Raw genomic sequence first — 22,972 nt, 5'->3', positions numbered from 1 at the left:
ATGGACAACTCAATTTAAAATTTAAAAAACAATCTACATTCAAAATCATTCTTATCAAATTTAAGACAAGTTCAAACATGGTAAAACATAGGCTTACTGTAATACTTTACTTGGTTAAAAAGCTTCCTTGGTTTCAGCAGTGTCGACTTGATACATAGGAACACCACTTGAAGAACACTTCACTAGGAATTTTGACTTTTGTCCATTTCAGTGTTAAGTAGTATTTCTCATTGAAGTGCAAATTATGTAGCAACCATCCCCAGTAGAGGCATAGATGGCAGAAAAACTCTTTATAGGCAAGCATTTTTTCAATAAGATTAGTGCTGAAATCCTGGCCTAATGCAAAGTTATTTATTAAGAGAACTGGATAAAAGAATGACGTACTTGAAGCCATATGCAGGAAAAAAATTTGTCTTAGCTCTAGAAAATGTTTCTCCTTTCACTAATATTTTCAGACAGAACAATTACAAACTCAAAGACTAGGATGATTAGCAGAAATTCATTTCATTAGTCCTTGTTCTATTAAAAAATAAACTGAACATCTTCAGCTGAAGACAAATGGTTATATTCCTGTTCAGATATATACTTAAGTTCTTCTTGAACAGGAAAGTTGCAATAAAGCCTCAACAGTGTAAGCTTCATTTGTCTATTTGACTCTGTTAATGTTTTAAAATAAATCTCTTTTGCATGCAAGCAGAACAGCTGTCTATTACAAGACAGCTCTATTCCAAAAAAAGGTCACTGGGGAATGTAGTACTTGTAAGTGCATGTATATCCATATAAATTGAAATAGGTGCTCACCAATTTACTCCATCTGCTTCTACCCATGCAAAGCGGTATTCATTGACCCTGAGCATCAGCTGCAGACATCCAGCAACACATTGTACATACTGGGAACTCTGGGTGAAAAGAACAACACATCACTTCTTACCAGAAGAGTCAGGTAGTAAGTGCTGAAGTACAATTTCCTTAATTAGGCTTTACTGGTATAAAAGGAGAGAGTTCTGAATATTGAATAAGTGTTATGCAAGAGATACCACTTTACATTATCAGAACATTTGAACATGCCTTCCTTCCAGTATCTATGAATGAAAGCTGTCTTCTGTTTGAATAAATTTACTAGAGCATGTTTTTCTCCCTTCTTACTCAATTGTCAGCATTGCCTTCACTAATACTAATCATACATTAATCAGATATGTTGCTGATAAAATGTTGTTTGCTTTTTTACCTCTCTATAAGCCTTTTCCTTGAAAGTCTCATGGCAGTTCACTCAAATAATACCAGATCAAACCTTTCAAACATTTAATGAAGTAAAGAAGTTAGGCAATCCCATATGAAAAGGAGGCAATAAACAGAATTGAAAATAAAGAGTAACTCATTCTGTGTCTCTCATGAGAGATTTAAGTTCTTTATGTAAAAACTAAGTCTGTGCTCAAATCATCTAGAACATCGATCTCCCAGTGAAAGTATCCATTTTCACACCCCAGGCAAATAAAACAGCTATAAACACACAGACAGCTCTCTCACTCCAAATAATGCATAAATTTATCTGCATCACCAACCCATTGAACTTGGAGTTTTCTTTTTAAAGTCTCTGCCATAAAAACATTGTCTTCCAACACCATTATAATTGAAATTTCATAATAGATTCCAGCTCTCATTTGCCGTATAAAATGCTACAACTGCATCTCTAATTTATTCTGAAATAAGACAGGACCTGCTTGAAAATCCTGCATAAGCTAGATCTGAAATCCAAATACTAATGAAGTTAAGACAATACTTACCCACTTTAATTATGCTAAAACATATTTGCACTCTGCTGCTCTGGGACCCAGCCATGGCACAGTATATCCATGCAGTGCCACAGCACAATGAATATTGATTTCTGAGCAAGTCAGAGGAGCTCATGGCTCCACAGTAAGTGGAGTTGTGTGCTGTAGCACTATTTACTCTTTTATGGATGTGTGACAGAGGGCTGTCAGTCTAACAAAACCTAACACTATGGAACACAGATCTGCACATGAAATACTGAAATACTTCAACTTATATGTTCAGGCCTACATAGGTGTTTACACCCTACCCATGGTTTTGCATAACAGTCTTTTCTACTTTAAACCCCAGACAGGGGGTAATTTAAGAGGCTTCTCTTCTACAGGAAGCCAACACTTTAAAGCCATGAGTACACTGTGAAGAATAACAAATCCCAAGTTAAGTCTTCCAAGAAACTGTGACCACTTTCAGGCTGCAAAACGAACAAAAGACCAAACTGAATTCTACCCCACATTCAAGAGCTATGATAAACTGCCTCATCATGCCACGTCACCACAGAAAATTCAGTTAGGATGATCATTTGCATTTGTTATACTGCCACAGTTCATCTCCAAGCTCAGCAGCTATTATAGCCACATGAAATTCAGTATTTAAAAAACATATTGATACAAAAAGGACAATCTATTTTCCTCTGAATTCAAGCTATTCAAATATCAAAAGCTTACAGCTTTGAAAGCACTCTTGCAATTTCATGCTACAGTGGTTTAGGGGTAATATCAGCTTTAATATCTGATGTGTCCTTTTCTAAGTTCTGCACAGCATAACAGACAAAAGCTTCACAGTTTCAAGTTTCTTCTACAAGTCCAGCATCTCAGTGGTAAACAGATAGTACTGAATCGCAGAATCATTTGGGCTGGAAAAGACCTCTAAGATCACCAAGTCAGGGACTTAGAATCTTTTGAATATTAAATTAATTTTATATTTTTTTTTTAAGTTTTAACAAAGAGAATCCTAGATACATCCACAGCTTTAACAAGACAAACTAACTTGTAAAATATACACTTCCACTGCCAATATTCTATGTGAAATCAGTATTTAAAAATACTTTTGTTTCTTGGCGCCATCACCTGGCACTCTGTTGTACAGTTCTGATTCCAAGTATTTCTTATCACTGGCACCAGAAGAGATCTGCACCTTAATCCAATGAGTGAACATCACCTGCCCAAAATAGCAGAATGACAGATCTCAAAGATATACTCACATCACTTGTGGATACTGCTCCTGTATCCACAGAACCCCCTGTACCGCGTAGTTTCTACAAAAAGAAAAAATAAAAGTTTAAAATCAGAGTTGTTATTCACCCTTAAGGAACAGTTGTTACCAAGTTTCTTACAGTTCTCCAATCTTTGTAGTCATAAAAAAAATTAGAATCTATTAGATTTTTTTTCCTGCTTAATATATTATCGTAATATACTGTATTTATTTCCTATGCACACTGCATGTCTAGAAGAAATTGCTTGGAACTGATCTTGTACATCAACATTTTTAATTATTTAAGTGTAGATTTGTACAAGAAATTTATTTATCTTGGATTATGCAAACTGTACTCTTGCATCTTTCTGAAGGAAATTCCAACTTTAAGATTCTCCTTCCAGAGGAAAAAAATTAAAATTGCATTTAAATAAGCCCAGTTTAGAAAACTATGAAAAATATATCATTAATAAATCTACTGAATGTCTCTCAACTCTTCAGAATCCACTTGTACTATAACACTAAGAGAATGAGAGACAAATCACTGTGTTTTGAAAGAAAAATGTCCAGAAATGAATACAAAGGAGAATGATTCATCTTTGAAGGACAAGTCAGAACTTAGCAGTTCGAATTGAGCTAATACCACAAAAACACTGTCCAAAAAGCCAGAATTTATTCAATTTCAAGACACAGGAATAAAAGTAAAGGCTTTGTACTACAATAAACTGGAAAAAGGTTTTGATATTCAGTTTCTGCTGCCATGTGGCCTTTCTTCCAGCAGAAAAGGCAAAAAGCTTTATCATTAATTTACATTTCAAGGACTGGAGTAGAACACTTAAAATACTAAGTTAAAAACTAAGTGTTTGAATAAAGAACATTTAGCTTTAAAAATTACAAAGTAAAATTTCATTTAAAAATAAATAAAAACAAAAACAAAAATATACCTCTTGTTCGCATATTTATACATTCATATTCTTGAAAAAAGTTTCTGAAGTTACTCTAAAGTTTAAACAAAACCAGCTTTTTACCTGTGAACTAAGCTGAGTTTTAATCCAGTTGAAATAGTAATTCAAGTCACTTCCTTCCATCAGCTCCCTCCCCCATGCAGCCAGTTTGGCAATAATTCTTGCTGCCTGAAAAAGAATGCAATAAATCGATTTTTCAAACACAGCAATTTCAGAATTCAGTAAGAAGTTCTGTAAACTCTGGAAATCAATTTTAGATAAAAGACAGTCCCTTACAGAAATCTATTTTCTAAGCAGGAGACTCTTTGTGCCTATTATCAGTAACCTGTAGCTGTTGAAGGTCACAAGGCACCAATAAAGAACTCAAAAGGAGACGGAGGGGAGCTGTTGATGGGCTACTGCTGTAGGACACCACTAGAGTCAGAAATCAATCAAAAGCAAGACACTTGATGTCTTAACACATTCAGGCTTGATTTAAGCAACTATAGCATATGCCAATACAAATGGTAACACAGTATTGAAGGGTTCTTGTACTTAAACTGCAGGAAGTCATCTTCAGGAAGGGAGAATTTCAAGCCCAAAAAAAGAAGAGCAGAAAAGTAATATGGAAAGTATAATTTAAGAATGAAGTTGGGGAGTAAAAATGTGATCAAGTTAAGAATTTTCATGATTCCTATAGCTTTAAGAATACTTAAACAAGAGTGTATTTCTACATCAGCATTTCCAAATTATATTTGAAGTAAGTCTACATTGCAGCCTGCAGTTAATCTGCAAAAGCATTTGAGCCAGCTTACATATACAGAGGCAATGTAACCATGAAATTACTGAAGCAGGGGTTCACATGCACACAGTTCCATGGTGCAGTGAGGACACTATTCCAACCACCTTTTCACTTTACTACACTCACATGTGCAGCACCACCACCACTGATTTCTACAGGGATTATAAGTGTGAGGCTGGAACAATTGCGACACTAAAATGTGTCAAATCCCCTTCTGAATGCAAGCAATTACCCTATAAAATCCCTCCTGCTTTAAAATACAATATATTAGCTCTCTAGTCAACCATTCTTCTGAGTTAAAACTGCTACCTGGCCCCTGAATGAGAGACCATTTATGCTTAGCAGAATTTGAGCCTACACAGAGGATGAATATTTTTATCTGCCTCAGCAGATGTAATGATGTGGCATCAAAAACCTTCCAGTGTCCATAGTAAGGAGAAAAATAAAATAAACCCAACAAAAAATAACACAATGCTAAAACTTGCTTTTGAAAACTTCATGTGCTTTAAGAGCACATGCACTGTACTCAAAGGTATAATAAGGCAGGAAACTTAGTAGATCCACTTTAAGTGGATTCACTTTACATAAGATTCTCTGTGTCTTGTTAAATTATTTATATATTTTTGCAATAAATAAAGAAAACAATATCTGAATAATACAAATCTGAGTACAGAAATGCTGATCATCAAAATTTCTATACCATATGTTTAAAAACCACCATTCCACGCAGACTAAATAGTTTTCACTGCAAGTGTCTAAAAATTATGTTTTACCAGCATGTTTGGGCAGTCAGCATTGTCTGACTGCTCAAATTGCATTTTTGCAGGATGGGTCTTCAGTAGCACTACCACCAAAAAACCCACAAAACTGCATTGGCCAAAAGAAACTCCAGCCACCTCCTCCCTCAGCTACACCAAGAAAACTGATTCACATCCATGCAATTAACCAATTAGATTAAATAAATAATTAAAACAAGCCTGACATTTTTCTTGAGAGCATGCCAGCTCACTCTCCAAGTTGCAGTACAGCCCCAAACACAGTTGCACTGGCCACACCCCAGGGTGAACAGCACAGCTTGCTTGGTGTCCTGGAATCCTTGCACCAGTTCTGCCCCCACAGCCTCATGCAGGCCAGATAGTGGGTCTCTAGCTGGAGTCTCTCATTGGACTCTAACATACCATATCATTCCAGCACAAGCACATGCAAGGTAGAACAATACACAGCTGTGTAGTTTTCTCTTCCTCAAGCAATTATATAAGTTTCACTGCTGGAAACTCTGGTCTCATCTAGGAATTTACAGTAATACAAGCATATTTTTGCCCCTCAAGAAAAAAAAAATGCTCAGATGAAATGGCCTCTTCTCATCACTGACAACAGAAGAATATTAAGATTCCAGAAAAGCTACTCTATATACAGGAGCAGCAAACAGTAGTCAAAGCATAGCAAAAACCATACACTGCACCTGGCTGTACTGGGCTTGGCTGGGACGGATTTAATTTTCTTCACAGCACTCCATATGATGCTGTGGTTTAGACTGGTGTCCAAAACAGTGCTGGTAATGTATCAATGATTCAGCTGCTGCTGAGCAGCAAACTTGAACAACATCAAGCACTTCTGTTTCTCACTCTACACTTCCAGTGAGTCAGCTGATAAACTGAGCATATGAGAAAATAAGGTTAATTGAGGTAAAGATATTTCCTTTGGACAAGACAAGAACTTAAATTCTAATATTTGTACAGCATTGACTGGCAGTTGCGATAAAAGATTTTCAAGCATGTTTTACTGTAGTTATTGTTCTAAAATCCCTGTTCTTCTGAATGTTTAAAACCTGCCCTAATCTCCCAGAAATAAACCAATGCCAATTAACAGTGTAACTTTGCTTTTTAAAATGTGGTTAAGTGAAGCTTATATTAAGAATGACTTGTCTAGACTGCAAGAGGAAAACTTGGATTTTGGAATTTGAAACTAAACTTCTGCCTGGACTGGAGGGCAGAAGTTTAGTTTCAAATTCCAAAATCTCCTGAAGAAAAACAGAACCAACATTTTTCTCTACTATCTTCAGAGATAGGTTTAAAACTTACCATATGCACAGTGAAGAGATCTTGTCGATTCAACATTGGCAGAAAATAGGACCATGCAGTGTTTTTACCACGTTTTGCATAATCAAAGAAGATGCAAACACGCTGATGATTTTCCTGTAAAAAGTGAGAGAGAGGAAAAGATGACAGACTTGTAAAAGCATTCGACATAAAGCAGTTATTTGTTCCTTAGTATGCTGGCATAGATTATCAGACTGTATCCTGGCTTGCAAGAGCCCATGGAAATTTTTCAGTTAGAAAAATTACTTGTGGATATAGCCCATCTTGGGGATTTGGGGTGGAGGAAACAAACCTAGAAGCCCTAGCTGTATCCCAGTACTGCAATGCCTGCTTGAGCAAGAACACACATATTCTTTTGAACATGCAAGTGGAGTAAGGCAGATGAGAAACAAGCTAAATACTGTAATTTTTTCATTAGAATAACACTACTCTTCATCTAACCAATTATGCTTGATTAAAGCCCATACAAAGTTTTCAATGTACTGCTACTTCCACACAAGATCCTGTTGTTTAACTTCTTCTAGAAGTGAAACCCTGAGGCTGTAAATGAGCCTTTCCATTCCTCTCAATGGAAATGAGCTCTTCTCTCCCAGATCAGGCTGCAACTGATTCAGCAGTTATCTCAGGCAACTGGCATATCTATAAGAGGATACTGCCATCAGAAGTCTGTTCTCCAGGGTTCCTACCCTGAGCCACAAGACCACAACTACCTGAGCCTGGGCACTGGGGACAGCCTCTTTAAGTATTTCCCCTAATAATCACTATGCAAAAGAGCTATTGCAGTTCTCCTTACAGTAGGCCAGAGAAGAGGCCATACAATCATGAAGGAGAAAGAAAAGCTCTGCTGTTTTCTAATAGTCTAGAATATAGGCAGACAATCCCAAAAAATCTCACATATGAGTTCTTGCTTTTCCTTAAGCATTTCCATATGCTTTCCAGCCTGGTGGACTGGAAGCTTTCCTTCTGAAGAGATGTCTCCCCATGGAAGTCAAACTACCACCAAGTACACAACTCCTATCAAGGAAGGCAAATGAGAAACTCACAAAAGGACAATATCTCAGTCTCTCTCTCTCACTATCACACATTTTAATTTTCAAACTCCCCTCACTAGAATAGCTTTTCTCCATCAGTTCTGCACCCTGTTATTAATTCTAGGGATGAAGAACCATCTAGGCAAGCTTCCTTGTTGGAATGTGATTCATTAAGCACAAGAAGACCTGAACGTATCCATGATTCAAACTGCAGCATCTTACTAAGCCTTAGAGCTTCAACCAACTCTTCCTTGAAAGAAACAGTCCTTACCTCAAAACACATGTTTTCTCATTTTACTCTTCTGATTCTCTTCCCCATCTCCCTGCTGGAAGAGTGAATGAGTGGCTGTGTGGTGCTTAGCTGCCAGCTGGGGTTAAACCACAACAGTCTTGTACCATATTTTCAGGCTGCAAATTGCTGCCCCTATCACTGACTGGGGAAGCTCAGATGTCACCAGTTATAACCCTCAGAATGATCCATTCTCTACATGGCATGCATAAAAAAGCACCCAGAAATGTTCTTAAATTTTGTTGTTCAAACTATGAAATAAATCAAAGAGTAAGATCTCAGGAACACAGAGCCTTTGGTGGAGTGCTTTTACTTTGTGAGGGCTTGTTTGATAAGAAATGGCAGTTTGATCAAATAAATCACTGTTAGCATCTGAATGTGCTAAACAGTCTGGCTAAGAAAGATCAAAACTTCCCAGGTCAATGAGTTCAGTTTACACATAACGAAGAAAGAGACAGACAAGTCTGGAAGCAGAATGGCTGAAATAATTTCAACATGCTGTCAGGCAGAAGACTCGTCTGGCTTGCTGTTAAGGTGCAGGATCAAGACAGAAGGGAAGGAATGGAAAACTCCCCGCGGCCCTGAAATATGTAGTGTTGCACCTTCCTAGGAAGCTGCTGACTACACTGATAAAAAGAAAATTTTGAAGCTGTAACATCAACAGTTGAATAATTTAGCAGCTGTCATTTCTGAAAAAGCATAATGAAGTTCAGCTGGTACTGCTACCTGCACCAACTAGAGTGTAGGTTCTTAAAGACTTCATAAGTAACAGATTGTGCAGTGCAACGAGGTCAATAATCTAAAGAAATTGTTCCAAGAATTTATCAGATGAAGACAGTAAAAAATGTTTCCTCAAGGATGGCAGTATGCTAACATTCTCCACCTTCAGAAGTAAGCAGAACAGCAATAATTTATATGGTAAACATCACACTAATTTCAAATTTGCCAGTGTTCAAAAGAAATCTTTCTTAGAAAGGTCATAAAATGAGTAAGTAAAACTGCTGGAACAATCCTAGACACCCAAGTAAGCTTTTGGGGAGCTCAAAACACAGCTGACATAATTTTTACCACCTCACAAGCAAAGCATAGAAAGGTAGTAGAAGAACTACAGTTAGTCATTATTAGACAAAAGCTGGATACTGCTAACTGCAATAGTTTCTAAAAGTTCCAGCTAGGAAAAGCAACTTCAAATATTATTTGTTTGTCTCATGAAACTGCAGAAAATTTACTTTCTCGAGGCAAATTTTACCCAGCCAATGGTACCATGATAGGCCATGTCCTTGAACAATTTCTTGCTTAAAATCTTCGAATGTACTGAATTAAGACAAATCAGGTAAAGACTGGAGACTTCATATCCACCACAAAAAAAATGGGGCAAGACTATTTACATGAGCATGTACTGACAGGATAAGTGGGAATGGCTTCAAACTGGGAGTAGGTTTAGGTTTTAGGGAATGATTGTGAGGCACTGGAAGAGGTTGCACAGAGAAGCTGGGGATGCCCCATCCCTGGAGGTCTTCAAGAACAGGTTGGATGAGGCTTTGAGCAACCTGGTCTAGCTGAAGGTGTCCCTGCCCACAGCAAGGGCGCTGGAACCAGATATCTTCAATGTACCCTTCCAACACAAACCATTCTACTATTTTATCAAACTGTGGGTTCTTGTACCTGGGCAGTCTGCAGAGACCCTGCCCTAAACTCACAGTCACACCATTATTGGCCAACATGCTTTTTTCTGACAAGAATCTTACACCTTGAAAATGTGCAACCATGGGTTCATAAGGCACTACTGGCTGTATGCTCCAACCCCTGAACATGACCAACACAAAACAGAAGTCCTGTTTCAGTCTTGCTGAGTGGAGGTGTCACAGGTTAGGAAACTCTGAGATAATGCCATGTGGATGCCTGCACACAAGACTTCTATGCCAGCATCCCTGAATCCCTGAACAATGCAATCACACACATTATTGCAAAAGTCAGCGCAGCCTTTCGGATACTGAAGCAGAATTTCCAAAGTGAAAAAAGCATTCAATTTCAAACAAAAGCAAATATGTAGTGTGCTCCAATATATTTTTCTGCTGTTTCACTATAGAGGCTGAATAATTTAAAGCCATTATATCTAGCATTAACACATGCCACTTCCGGGGCAGGGTAAGGCCCAAAATACAGCCAATGTCAAGAAGTCAAGAAATCACATACAACTAACCACTTATGACAGAAAAAACAGAGCAAAAGAAGGATTACTCAAAACTACTGTCTGTGACTACCTAGAACTATTCCATCTGTTCAAAAGTGGCCAGTGAAAGCATTACTTGTGGAGTATTAATTCCACAGCACAGGAGGTACCATCAGCTATCATATACTGTAGCTGCAGGCTATGTGCTAATGCCAAAGCACATCAGTGAAACAAGACCTACGGACACTCACAAATTCTGAAAAAGGGCAAGTGAAATGATGACTTCTCTGGCCACTGATGCACAGAAAGACCCATTCCTCACAAAATTAGCCATAACAAGCAGAGTTCTCACACACTGAGCCAAAGTTTGTAATCCAATGCATAAATCAAAACAAGATATTTCCAACTCAGTATCCCAATCAAAGAATGACACTGAGGATCATTTTTGTCTTCCCTGCTCCTCGATGTTTGTGTCATACTTGAAAAAAAGTAAAACTAAATGTGAAAAAGTGACCAAGGTACAGATGAGTAAATTGCTGCCACCACCACTAGCTATTACCCTACTAGCCTAGATGTCAGGGCACTCACTTAGGGCTCTGTTGTGCAGACAGGCACATGAAAGAACATCATGGTCCCCATGTTATTCAAACTGTGGAGAAGTTCACACTTTTCAGCTTGCCTGTTGAAATACTGAATACTCCAAGCTGGAATTAGAACTCACATGGTTCACTTAGGGGAATACCCTAAACCAATAGCACTAAACACATTTCACTGTAACCTTGGATCAAATATATCATAAAACATGAGCAGAGAAACTATCAAACACAGATAGTTCATGTGAGTACTAGGAAAAAACCTCACACAACTCAAGCAATCTTGTTAGATCACTCCAAAAGCCTTCTCTTAGCCACCTTCAGAGCAAGAAAACATAAAAGCAGGATTATCTGATTGAGTAAAGCCTCTCCTTGAGCTATGCCAATCAGCTCAGCAGTCCTGAGACCAAGTTTAATAGCCTACTCTTACAAGCCACTGTTGTCCACAGCTATAGAGAGCTGTGTGTTACATTGAATTAAAAGTTCCTGATTTATAATTAAACCATGCAGAATTTCAAAACATGCTGTCCCAAACAACCTAACTTATGTTGGAAACCTGAAGCTGCAGAAACTACACCTTCGTGCTGAGGGTGGCCAAACTGACACCTTCATAGGTGTCAATTAAGTGAGAAGTCATAGCCTCCCTATAGCACAGGAGAGGGCTGAGGTCACAAGTCACAGAATCTTAGAATCATTTAGGTTGGGAAACACCTTTAAGATCACTAATCCAACCATAACACTGACAAGTCTACCACAACATAAGCCAGCATATCAAATGTAAAAAGAGTTCAGAAAAAAATTCTGCAAATTAAGATCACAAGAAATGAGACCACTATGCAACACTAGCCTTAACAACCAAATTTTGAATTAAACATAGTGTAGAACCAACAGACAAGCTTGAAAGTTTGTTTTATTTCCAGAATTTGAACATATTACAAGCTAAGTTAACCTTACAGTTTTAGGTCTAATATTTAATCTCTGAAGACAGAATCTGAAAATTTAACAGAATATTTTTAACTCAGTATGACAAACGCCTGAAAATACATTAATTGCACTAAGGAAACATTCAAGCATGCACTTAAAGACTTAAAAATAATACAGATTATTAACCTACTTGCAGCATATCATCAACCATAGTCAGAATGTACTGAACAGTCTGTTCCTTGGAGATATGAGTCATCAAGTTTATAAATGTTTTAGCACACTAGAAAAATAAAAGAGACATTAAAATTAATATTAGCAATTGTCTTTGTTCATTTTCATAATACAAAACAGGACCTTATTAATTCACAGGTAAGTCTTACATAAGCATTGAGCATCCCAACATCTTATTCAATTGCAGTAAGAGATTAATACATTTGACATTATCTCACAAAGAACATTTTCTGTCACATTGGTTGATATCCTTCACAAATTGTTTTATGGCTTTCAAATTAAATAACTACTTACTAGTGAAATTCATCAACATGCTTGGTTGAAAGTCAGATTAGAAAAGCCTTCCTCAGAACCCTTTTTTTGTGGTAGTGAGATCAAGTAAACTGACAAAACAGCAACTAAGAGTACAAAAAAAGTTTCAGCAATTTAAGTAGAGGGAGGAAGATGGTAACTCCTTTGTTCACTTACTATATACCTTGTAGAAAAATCTTTGTTCATATTTGAAAAATGCTACAATTTCAGCAACAGGCTGAAATAGTTACAACATTACTTTTCACACTTCCTCCTTCCCCTTCACCACATTCAAGTAAAACACAAAGAAAATCGAATTCTGAACTGCTACATTGTAATTATATAGTGACATACAAGGTACATCACATATGTTTTTATTACTATGCAGCCTATGATCCATTAGACAACAGTAACAGTACAATTTGGAGAGAAAAGAAATACTAAAACTAAACAAACAGCCTAAAATTAAAGTAGAAAAAATGGCTAGAAATGTTTGTGTGTTGAAAGCATCTACACTGCACCTTCTTGCCTGCCTCTCCAAATCCTCTTGATGTCTGATATTCTGTGCTAGAACCTCAAGCTGAAATCCTACTGATTCAAATTTTACTAAAATGTCTTTGGGCATCCTGCCTGGACTCCATAAGGGCAAAGGGCTGATTCAGTCCTGAATCAGCTCTGTCCAATGCAAAAGTCTCATATGTTACCATGCCTAAAATGACACAAGACTCCCATGTGTAACTGAATCCAACTCAGCAGTCAATGGACTCCATGCTGTAAATTATAACTGCTAAGCTAACTAAGCAGCAATCTTGCTGGAAGCAGCTGTCATCAATTAAAAAAAAAAAAAAAAAAGTGACTCAAGTACAAGTGTGCATGATTAAGTAAACTCAGATGAGGGAGGACTTGAGCTAGTTTGTCCCACAACAGAGTCAAAGACAGATGACATTTAACAATTATTTAGTAAGTTTTAAAAATAATGAAATAACATCCAACCTATAACTAAGAAAAGATGAAAGAATCATGACAGCAAGTTTAATATTTATTCCATAATATCTTCACTGTATGCAGCCAACAGTACAATAAGAGTTGATATGAAAATTTCTGTCCTCCCCAATAGAGACTTCATTAAAAGAAAGTTACTTGATTGCCTTCTGTTTGCAACAACTCCTGTTTTTCTTCTGGATTTCTTTTCTGTTCGAATCTTTGAATGAATTCACAGTCTTCACCTGAAATCATCTGACCTCTGAAAAACAAAACATTAAACTGTAAGTAACATGAACAGTAAGTCAGAAATAACTGTACTGGGTTCACACGGTAAGGTTTTGTTAGTAGGGGACTGCTTGGGTGGCTCCTATGAGAAGACAAACTTGCCCCCCAAGTCAGACAGAGCCAGTGCAGCCAGCTCCAGGACAGACTCACCACTGGCCAAATCTGAGCCACTCAGGAATGACAGTAGCACCTCTGTGATAACATATTCAAAGAGTAAAAACTGTTGTGCAACAGCATCTGTGAGACAGGACCGAGAATATGTGGAAGAAACAACTCTGCAGACTGCCAGATCAGTGCACAAGGAGGGAGAGGAGGTGATCCATATGCCAGAGCACAGATTCCTCTGCAGCCTGTGGCAAAGACCATGGTGAAGCAGCTGTCCCTCTGCAGCCCATTGAGATCCTAGATACAGCAGAGATAAACCTGCAGCCCATGGAAGACACCCATGCTGGAGCAGGTAGATGTGCCTTACAAGCAACTGCAGTCCATGCAGGTTTTCCTGCAGGACCTGTGACCTCAAGGGCAATGTATGCTGGAGCAGCTCCTGGAAGACTGGAATCTGCAGAAAGGATCCATGCTAGACCAGTTTGTGAATGACCATAACCCATGAGTGGAACACCTCAGGATGGAGCAGGGGAAGAGTGTGAGAAGGAAGGAGCAGCAGAGATTGTTATGAACTGACCACAGCCTCCATACCTCATTCCCCTACACCACTCAAAGCAGGGAGGCAGAGAAATTGAAGCAAAGTTGAGACTGAGAAGAAGAGAGAGGGTAGGAGGAGTTTTTTAGATTTTTTTCTTATTTTTGATTGACCTACTCCATTTAATCAGCAATAAATTAATTTAATGCCACCAAGCAGAGCCTCTTCTGCCCATGATGGTAAGCGGTCAGTGATCTCTCTGTCCTTACACCTCAACCCCAGAGCTTTTTGTCATGTTTTTTTAACCCATTCTTTTGATGGAGTGTCCTTTCCTGACAGGCATCTACTGACCAGTCAATGTCAACCCACAATACAAACCTTGTTTTCTTTATCTCGAGCTACCACAGAATCATAAAAATGGTTTGGAAGCAATCTTGAAGATCATCTGCCATGGGCAGGGATGTCACTTATAAGATCAGATTGCTCAGGGTCCAATCCAACTTGGCCTTGAACACTTCCAAGGACAAAGCTGCCACAACTCTCAGGGCAACCTGTTCCACTGCCTCACCAGCCTTACAGTGAAGAGCTTCTTCTTAACATCTAATCTAAACCTGCCCTGTTTCAGTTTAAAACCACTGCTCTTTGTTCTGTCACTATCTTAGTGCCCTGCTCCAACAGGTCGATGTCTTTGTTGTGCTGAGGACCCCAGAGCTGGATGCAGCATTTCAGACAGGGTCTTGCAAGAGCAAAGTAGAGGGGATACAGTATCAACCATATCACTTTACCAATGCTGTATGGAACAAAAAAATGTAACAGGCTCCTTCCTGCAAAGGGTCTCATGCAAAAAAATTTTAAAACTAATGGTGGAATACGCTCTCAAAAGCCTTCTCTATGTGTCACATCTTAACAGCATTTTCTAAATAATTTTTAAACTTCCAGGGGCTGAATGCAATGCCAGTAGTAAGAACTGAAATACACACAGCGAGCATGTTATGCCAAAATGATAATACATAACAGGAATAACAGCCTAATCCAACCAAGAAATAAATGCTGAAAAACAAAATTAATTGTTATTTTAAGTTTGCCATAAGCACAGAAGAAAATTGTAAGGAGAACAGAGATCATGATTCCTAATTTATTTTTAGCTTTCACTAATTACATTTTGAGTTTAAAAACTGATATGCATGCAAGTTCATCCAAACACATAGCAAGGGAGCTTGATATAGTGAACTGTTGTGGACACCTATAAGATGTCTACTTAACCTTCTCTTCAACTTGATATTGAAGTGGTTACTCCTATCATCAGTGCTATTTCAGAAAGCTGTTGACTCAGCTAAAGAGTCAGACAGACTCGAAGAACACTACTGGGTTGTTTTTTTTTTATAATACAAAACTTCACAAGAAATAAAAAAACTTGTCAAAATAGTACAGCCAGGTACTCTTCAGGTAAGAAAAGTAATTTTAAATCAAGTAGTCCTAAAAATATCCAAGATTTTAATAGGTGACTGGCTTTACTAGGTTATACCAGGAGGGCTTCAGGAAAGAAGAAACTCATACAGTCACAGGGGATGAAAGCATTAGACATTCCTGTTTCAGTTATTTCCAAGACTCATCTGCTCTTAACATTTCCACTGAATGAAACACCTCTTCCACTTTGCAAAGCTATGTAACTATGGACTTTTCACCCATCTTTTCCACATTCAAGGTCAGTTTTCAGATATTCCATGACTAGAGACTACATTAAAACCATTGTAAAATTTACAGGAAGTGTTCACCTTGTTTTGTTTTTTTTCCAACTGGCTCACCTGGATTCTTGAAATAGAGAAATAAGATCTACAATGTGTTCCTTTCTTTCCTCTTATTTAAATGATTATGTCTTGAGTATGGCCTTATCACAGAGCCATCCTTTATCTATTCACTATTCAAGAAAAGAACATAAGTAGTCCAGTGCCATGGGTGCTATTCCTGTTGCTTTGTTACAGATATCCTCATATGCACTAAGGAAAGGCAATCAAGATTTACTTGATGGAAGATTCCTAAAGCCAGTGGTGGGGTAGTCCTTGCCCAACTCCTGCAAAAATTTAACTAATTATAGATAAATCATATGTGATTAGCCAATGATGACCATGATTACTACTACATCCTTTGAGACTGACCTACGTTCTCTCTTAACTATTAAGAATGGATTTGAACAGTCTTGGAAAGAGGTGGATAATTTATCTGCCACAAAGACCTAGAAGCCTCTTTTGTTTCCAATAATGCTGACCAATCCAGGGACTCATGGCTCATACTAACACAAAAGTAACCAGATAAGCTGCTTTTTTATAAGAATATTGCCATTTACAAAACACTTCAAAGATGACATAAGATGAACCCTTAATTTTCAGCTTTAATGTTGGAGAAAGTCTCCAAGAGAGATACTTCTTTCCAGTCAAGCTATTAGAAGAGGTCAGCCAACTGCAAAGGAAAAAAGCTCTCAAGCTTTTGCTTTTATCCTACATTAGGCCACATGAAAAAAAGAAAAAGATACGTGGGGATTGATATTGCTGTGAGGAAAAAAAAGATGTTAATTCTTTATTGCTTGTTAGCACCAGTCAAAAATACATCTTCCAACCCATACAAAACATTACAAGGGATCTGACAGCTTTTTAAACAAGATGTTAATATTTTATCAAGGAACTCATACATCTGATTAATAGTTCTAGTAATTTCAAATCCATCTATTTCCATTCATCTCATTTTAAAACGGAAATAACTGATCATAAGTAAACCTTCCCCACTGGGCAGGGTGGGAGGGGAGGTGGTGTGAAGGGAGAAGAAAAAAACAACCAAAAGATATGAGAAAGTGCAGAACAGCTTCAGACAGCTGATACTAAATCCCATGGTGTTATTACACATTTTCCTCATCCCTCTGCTGCCTCAAAGCAGCAGAAATTTCCTAGCACCTTTTAGTAAACAAGCAACCAAAGCTTCCCTCTATCCCTCTTCCTAGCAGCCATTTAATTTGTTATTTTCCAGGATGTGTCCACAGTCTTTTGCCAAGACAGAAGTCACTTTGGGCTTCAACTGTGTCTTGGTTCCAGGGGGATAGTTAATATTCTTCCCAGTAGCTGGTACAGTTCTGTGTTCCACATCTAGTATAAATTTTTTTTTTAATTATTTTTTCCCCTCTTCCTTTTCTGTCCTACTAAAGACTCTTTATCTTAACATGTGAATTCTCCCTTTTTTTCCTCCTGTCTGAGCATATCAGGCTTAGGCCAGGAGCCTTGTAAGTACCTTTAGAAGCTCTGTGCCTGGGATACCAGGAGCTGCCTTTGAGAGCACTTGCTAGAGGAGACAAAATTGAAACTCTAGGATTTAGAAAGCACGAATTTGCAAGAACACCCTTTTAAATCCTCCTGATCACTCAATATGATTCAGAAGCTTGTGATTCCTTCTTTTAATTATGCATTTCCTCCAGCAACTCTTGCTCCTTTTTTTGTTGTTGTTGTTTGAATGATTTAACAAAAGACACTCTGGAGGTTAGGGTATTTTTGTTTGGTTTTACTTTGGTCTGGGTTTTTAATATTTAGAAAAATGACTATACATGCAGCAAATATGAAGCTCATATGAAGCCATCGTATCAAGGCATAATTTTTTTTATCTAGGTATCTACAGTACCTGCATGTACCTAGAGACACTAAATTTATCCAATTGCTCAACAGTTTTAACTGCAAAATTAAAACAGTAAAATAAACTGAATGTACTCCACAAAAATCAACCAGATTTGAGACAAAGAAAAAAAAAAACAGAAGAAAACCCCACATATGTTACAAACTGGAAAGCTTCTATATTTCCTCTAAGACAGACTTTTAAAGTCTGAGATATTTAACCTGCTTTAGAAGGTTCTTCCACTAGGAAAATAGAACAGACAATTTAGCATCAGAATTCACAAACATGCATGTGAAGTATTTGAAAACACATAGGAAACTATGTACAATTTAGCTATCAAGTATCTCATCTGATTAAATATAAAGTATTGCCAAATGCTGTGTATCTAGAAAACCTACAGCACAGTAAGGTGCAAGTTAAACTCTGAAACAAGTTCAATTTTCTACAGAACTCATTTCCTACCCTAAGCAAATAAAAAACCTGCTTCAAGCAAGTCAACACACCCTCCCCTGGCATTCTGACACCCTGAGGCAAACGCTGAAAGCAACCACACAGCTGAACAGCCACTGCCTTTTCAACTCACAGAGGGCACCCACAACTCTAAATTGCCGCAAGTCCCAAGATCCAAAGGCAGCAAAGTCCATCCAGAACTAACGGCCTCCACAGGAACACCTACACATCACCTTCCACTGTTACAAGCTTTGTTACTTTCTTCTCCCTCAGACACAGACCCCAGGTAGAATCCAACATAAAGAAAGGATGCATTTTAGCACCAGAAACCAATTTTTTTTCCCCACAGGCTAATTTTGTAAGGAGAACGGAACACACAAGCAAGCTGGTAATACAGACAATTGTCATATCTAACAGTATACAGAAAAAACATTAAAAGTCAGCAGTTGTGTGTTAGCATAACTTTATTTTTAGTTTACAGTTACAACCTTCAGAGATGGAATAAACACTATGTCAGTTAATCTTTAGCTTGAACTGACTCTACAAGTCTGACCAGCTACAAGTAAGCCATTTTTCTTTTGCACTGAAGAACAGAGAGAGAAGAAAAGAACTTCAGAACATCCTTCTGTGTGACCCTGAGTCAAATGCTGTTCCCAGTGATGCAATCTTTAAAGCACATTTATACACATGCAACTGCCACAGCCAGAGGAGAAAAAATACTTCATCCGAATTTCTTGTGAAGTCCTTTTACTTCAATTAAGCAAGGACTATCTATAGTTTCTTCAACTACATAAGTACTGTCTCTAGTTTAAGAAACATAAATCATGTCACACCTGAGTTTATGTGTTAACTTAGGGAAAATAAAAAATATTTCCTCTAATTTAAAAACATCTGATGACTTGAAGTAATGCCTTCATATATTTATGTGCAAGTTTATCACAGTAAGTGCAGACAGTCAGAACTCAAGAAGCTCAAAAGAAAGAGAACTGTCCTTTCAAGCACCCCATTTTCCTTCTGGTCTATAAACCAGACCAAACCAAACCATTCAGACCTGCTTCTAACAGATGCATCAAAGAAAGTACTTTCCACTCATTTAATAATGTGCTTCATTCCAGAAATTAATCAATACAACTGCACTGACAGACTTTCCAAGAAATCCCTTAAAGCTCAGCCTCAAAGACACCATTACATCCAAACTTGTCCATTGTAGAAAAGGACATGTCCAAATCAAGGTATGAGTTTAATTCCTTTGGAAGCACCAAAAGTTCTGCTGATGTTTTTCAGTAACTCATTAAGAGGAAACTCCTCAGGGGAAAAAAGTAGTTATCTTCAAGATGCTCCACAATCCCTCTGGCACCGTTTAAGTCAATCCTTGATGCCAACTCAGCCAGTCAGCCAGGTTGTTATCAGTAAATATGACACACAACAATTACACTTATTTCAGAGCAATAATAAAGAGGACACATTGTTATTGACACACAAAGGACACCAAGGATCAAAAATCCTCACTTGTCCTCTCACAGGATCACAAACAATAGCCAGATGCACTACAATAGCCTCCAAAACCTGGCTAATGCAAAGAGAGGAAATAACTAGTTTATTCTTCCTTCATATATTCCAGAACAAAACCAAGTAAAATTCTACAGGTAAAATCCTAAAAAGAATCCTGCCCTTTGGTCAAAAGAAGTTATATAAAAATTTGCTGCCGGATTTAAAAACAAAACTCTCTGTATCTTATACTGCACCAGAGAAAGAGAATCCCAAGAAAGAATGAAAATGATTACCAACAGACCACACAGTCAAACAAATAACACTACAGAAATACAACTCCTTGTCAAACAGAACCATCCCCTATACCAACAAAAGTAACAGATTTTTCTCACCATCCCTACAGAAACACCAGAGAAGCAGTGAAAGAACCTCATATTCACTTCCATGAACAGTGAACAACTGTACTCCCACTTTCATCCTGAGTAACTGCAAACTAGCCATTCACTGCCACAGGAGAGCACAGGAACAGCTGTTCAGGTATCCTTGGGACACACTTCCTATCACACTTGGTGTGTTTGAAAAGTGCTTGGGAGCTGCCACTGTCAGGTTACCACCCCAACCTTTCTCTTTTGCCTGCAAAGCCACTGAGTACCACACTCAACTAGGAACTGATCCATCTTAAAAATTGCCTAGCAAAAAAAAAGCTTTACTAGAAGATCATCTCCTTTATGCAGATTTATCATGCAGATACACACAGAAAAGGATAATACAGTTCAATGAATGGAATAATCAAGTCTGAAATATACAGAACAGGGCAAAGCAAGTAGTCATTACTAAGCTTCCACTGTGTTAGCATTTCTCAGCTTACACATGTACAGTTTTGCAAGGTTATTTAATATGCGACATGTTTATATGTACCACAGCAATCTGAAAATAAACTAATTTTTTTAAGTGGCATAATGTTGATAATCACAAAGCATCATCAGTATGGTTTGTACCTCTATAATCAAAAAGACTTCTTAGTAATTTATACTTTGTCAATATTTCTTTTACCTATCTGTCACAAGGAACAGGCTGCAAGAATGTTGCATTTCACTTCAGAGTAGGGAAAGTTTGTTTCTTCTCCCCATTTCCTACTTCATCCATAAAACTTTTCCTCAGCTTGTCTCTATGTCCCCTCAGGACAATATTTCTCTTGTGTCTCCTAGTGTCATCATATCCATGCCAAAGGAAACTCTGAGCTTGCCTGGAACAGCAGCACAGCTCTCCCTAGACTGAAGTACTTGTTTCAGCCTACAGTGATTTACTTGCTTAAGTTGTCCTCCAGTATTAATGTTCCTTTACTCAAGGTACAGCTTATTTTCCTGGACTACCACTCCAGTTTTGCTAGTACAATTTGTATTCCCACAAAAACCACTTCAGCAATAGACATACCATAACCACATTTAAGACAATGATTGCTGTAAACTCTTCTTAATTCAGCAGTCATCCAATAAGGCTAAAATTGAGAATAGTAATTGAATCATCAGGGAAAAAAAAGCCTTATCACACATTTATGCAAATCTGTACTATTTGCTATTACAGCATTCAGCTGACAAAAGCAGAGTTCCCCTTCTGGTAATAAGTCATAAGAAAATTTTCCACAGCCACTTCCACTTAATGTATACTTTTTCCAACTTCTTCCATGTAGACAGAACATTCTTCAATGCAACATAATGCTCCACTGCAGCCTAAAATCTCAAAAAGTCTAACACTTAAAAGGGGAAAAGAATGTGGAAATGTTTTACTTACTGGAGATATGACTGCCAGTTTACTTTGTTTGCCCGAACTTCAGCAGCTTTGGCAGCAATGATGTTTGTTGGGACAGCAGCATCTACAGCACCTCGGATATCCATCTTGACTGATAATTAAATGTACCTAGACATGCAAATCAGATTGGAGATCTCTTATTAAACAGCAGACTATTTGTCCAATATTCTAAAGAAATGAAAAGAAAGATCTGTTTCCAGGTGTCCCATTCCTTAACACTGTACTAGTTAGTTTCTGAAAAAATCCAAGTTTTATAAAGCATTTAAAATGTGGCTTACTGGAAACAAACAAAAACAAGTCATACCTACATACTCAACTATCAGCCAATCATAAGTTTACCAAAATAAAGGACACAGACCATTACTAAATAACTCCCAGTCTAGTGAATCCTTAAAGAATGAAATTAAGTTATTTGAATTTAGATGTTTTTTCTGCATCATCCAAGTAGCCCTACAGATAAGAGAACTCATCGTCTTTCCAAATCTTCTTTCCAGGGTTAAAATTCAGTGTATATCCTCCCCACCCCCACACATTAGGACTGATTTACTTCAGGTATTTGTCTAAGAGTATTTAGATATTAGAAATATGCAAGATACAACTTCAGGGGGAAAAAAAAAACATAAGTATATTAATTAAAACCATGCTACACAGACTTAACAAGAAAATCAAGATCTTCAGTGTACAGAAAGCAAACTGAAAAAAATAAAAACGAACAGAAGCTCTTTATCAGGATGTATCACATTACTGTAGTGACCTTTGCATTTCTTTCCCCTTCCTTTAGAGCTTAAATCTCCACCTGACTTTGATGCCAAAACAAGAAGTGTGTTGGCAGAGACTTCAGATCCAGCTAGAGCTGGAATTTCTTACAACCTGAACTGTTCCCAGCCTTTCCATGCAGCCTATTTCTGGACTGTTCTGGCCTCCCTTACAGACCAAGCAAGAGCAAACTGGCACATTCAGGACTATCCCCAGCAAGCACACCCCGCTTTCATGATTGAAGGAAAACACAGTTCTAACCAAAGGAAGGAAAAAAATGAGGAACTATCCTGGGCAAACAGAGGAGCACAAATGGCGTCCCTTTGAAACCACTTCTACGAGCAGACACGCACACAGACGGCACCACTAAGTCCCCCAATGACCACTGAAGGTTTCCAGGCTTACTGACCCACCCAGAGCCATTCAAACTCTGCCCGAGGGCAGAGTCGGCAGCAGCGGTTTCAGGAGCTGCAGTTAAGCCGAAGAAGCAGAGAGGAGCCTGGCACAG

The 22,972-nt window shown here is 37.9% G+C and overlaps 1 protein-coding gene across 2 annotated transcripts in view; it reads right to left on the bottom strand.

Moving 5' to 3' along the window:
- ATP6V1H (ATPase H+ transporting V1 subunit H) overlaps nt 1-22,972 on the bottom strand; it is a 47,581-nt gene that overhangs the window by 24,235 nt on the left and 374 nt on the right. For both annotated transcript variants that reach the window (XM_056483326.1, XM_056483327.1), the window contains exons 2-8: nt 21,691-21,816; nt 13,539-13,641; nt 12,067-12,156; nt 6,849-6,962; nt 4,050-4,154; nt 3,032-3,085; nt 802-899 (exon numbers count right to left, since the gene is read on the bottom strand). In XM_056483326.1, coding sequence (XP_056339301.1) covers nt 802-899; nt 3,032-3,085; nt 4,050-4,154; nt 6,849-6,962; nt 12,067-12,156; nt 13,539-13,641; nt 21,691-21,794 — 668 coding nt within the window. In that variant the 5' untranslated portion in view covers nt 21,795-21,816. The remainder of the gene's footprint in view (nt 1-801; nt 900-3,031; nt 3,086-4,049; nt 4,155-6,848; nt 6,963-12,066; nt 12,157-13,538; nt 13,642-21,690; nt 21,817-22,972) is intronic.

Source organism: Oenanthe melanoleuca, chromosome 2 (assembly GCF_029582105.1).
Source record: "Oenanthe melanoleuca isolate GR-GAL-2019-014 chromosome 2, OMel1.0, whole genome shotgun sequence".
Lineage (NCBI taxonomy): Eukaryota > Metazoa > Chordata > Aves > Passeriformes > Muscicapidae > Oenanthe > Oenanthe melanoleuca.
Note: the sequence above shows the minus strand (reverse complement) of the source record. Positions and strands in the feature narration are given on the sequence as shown.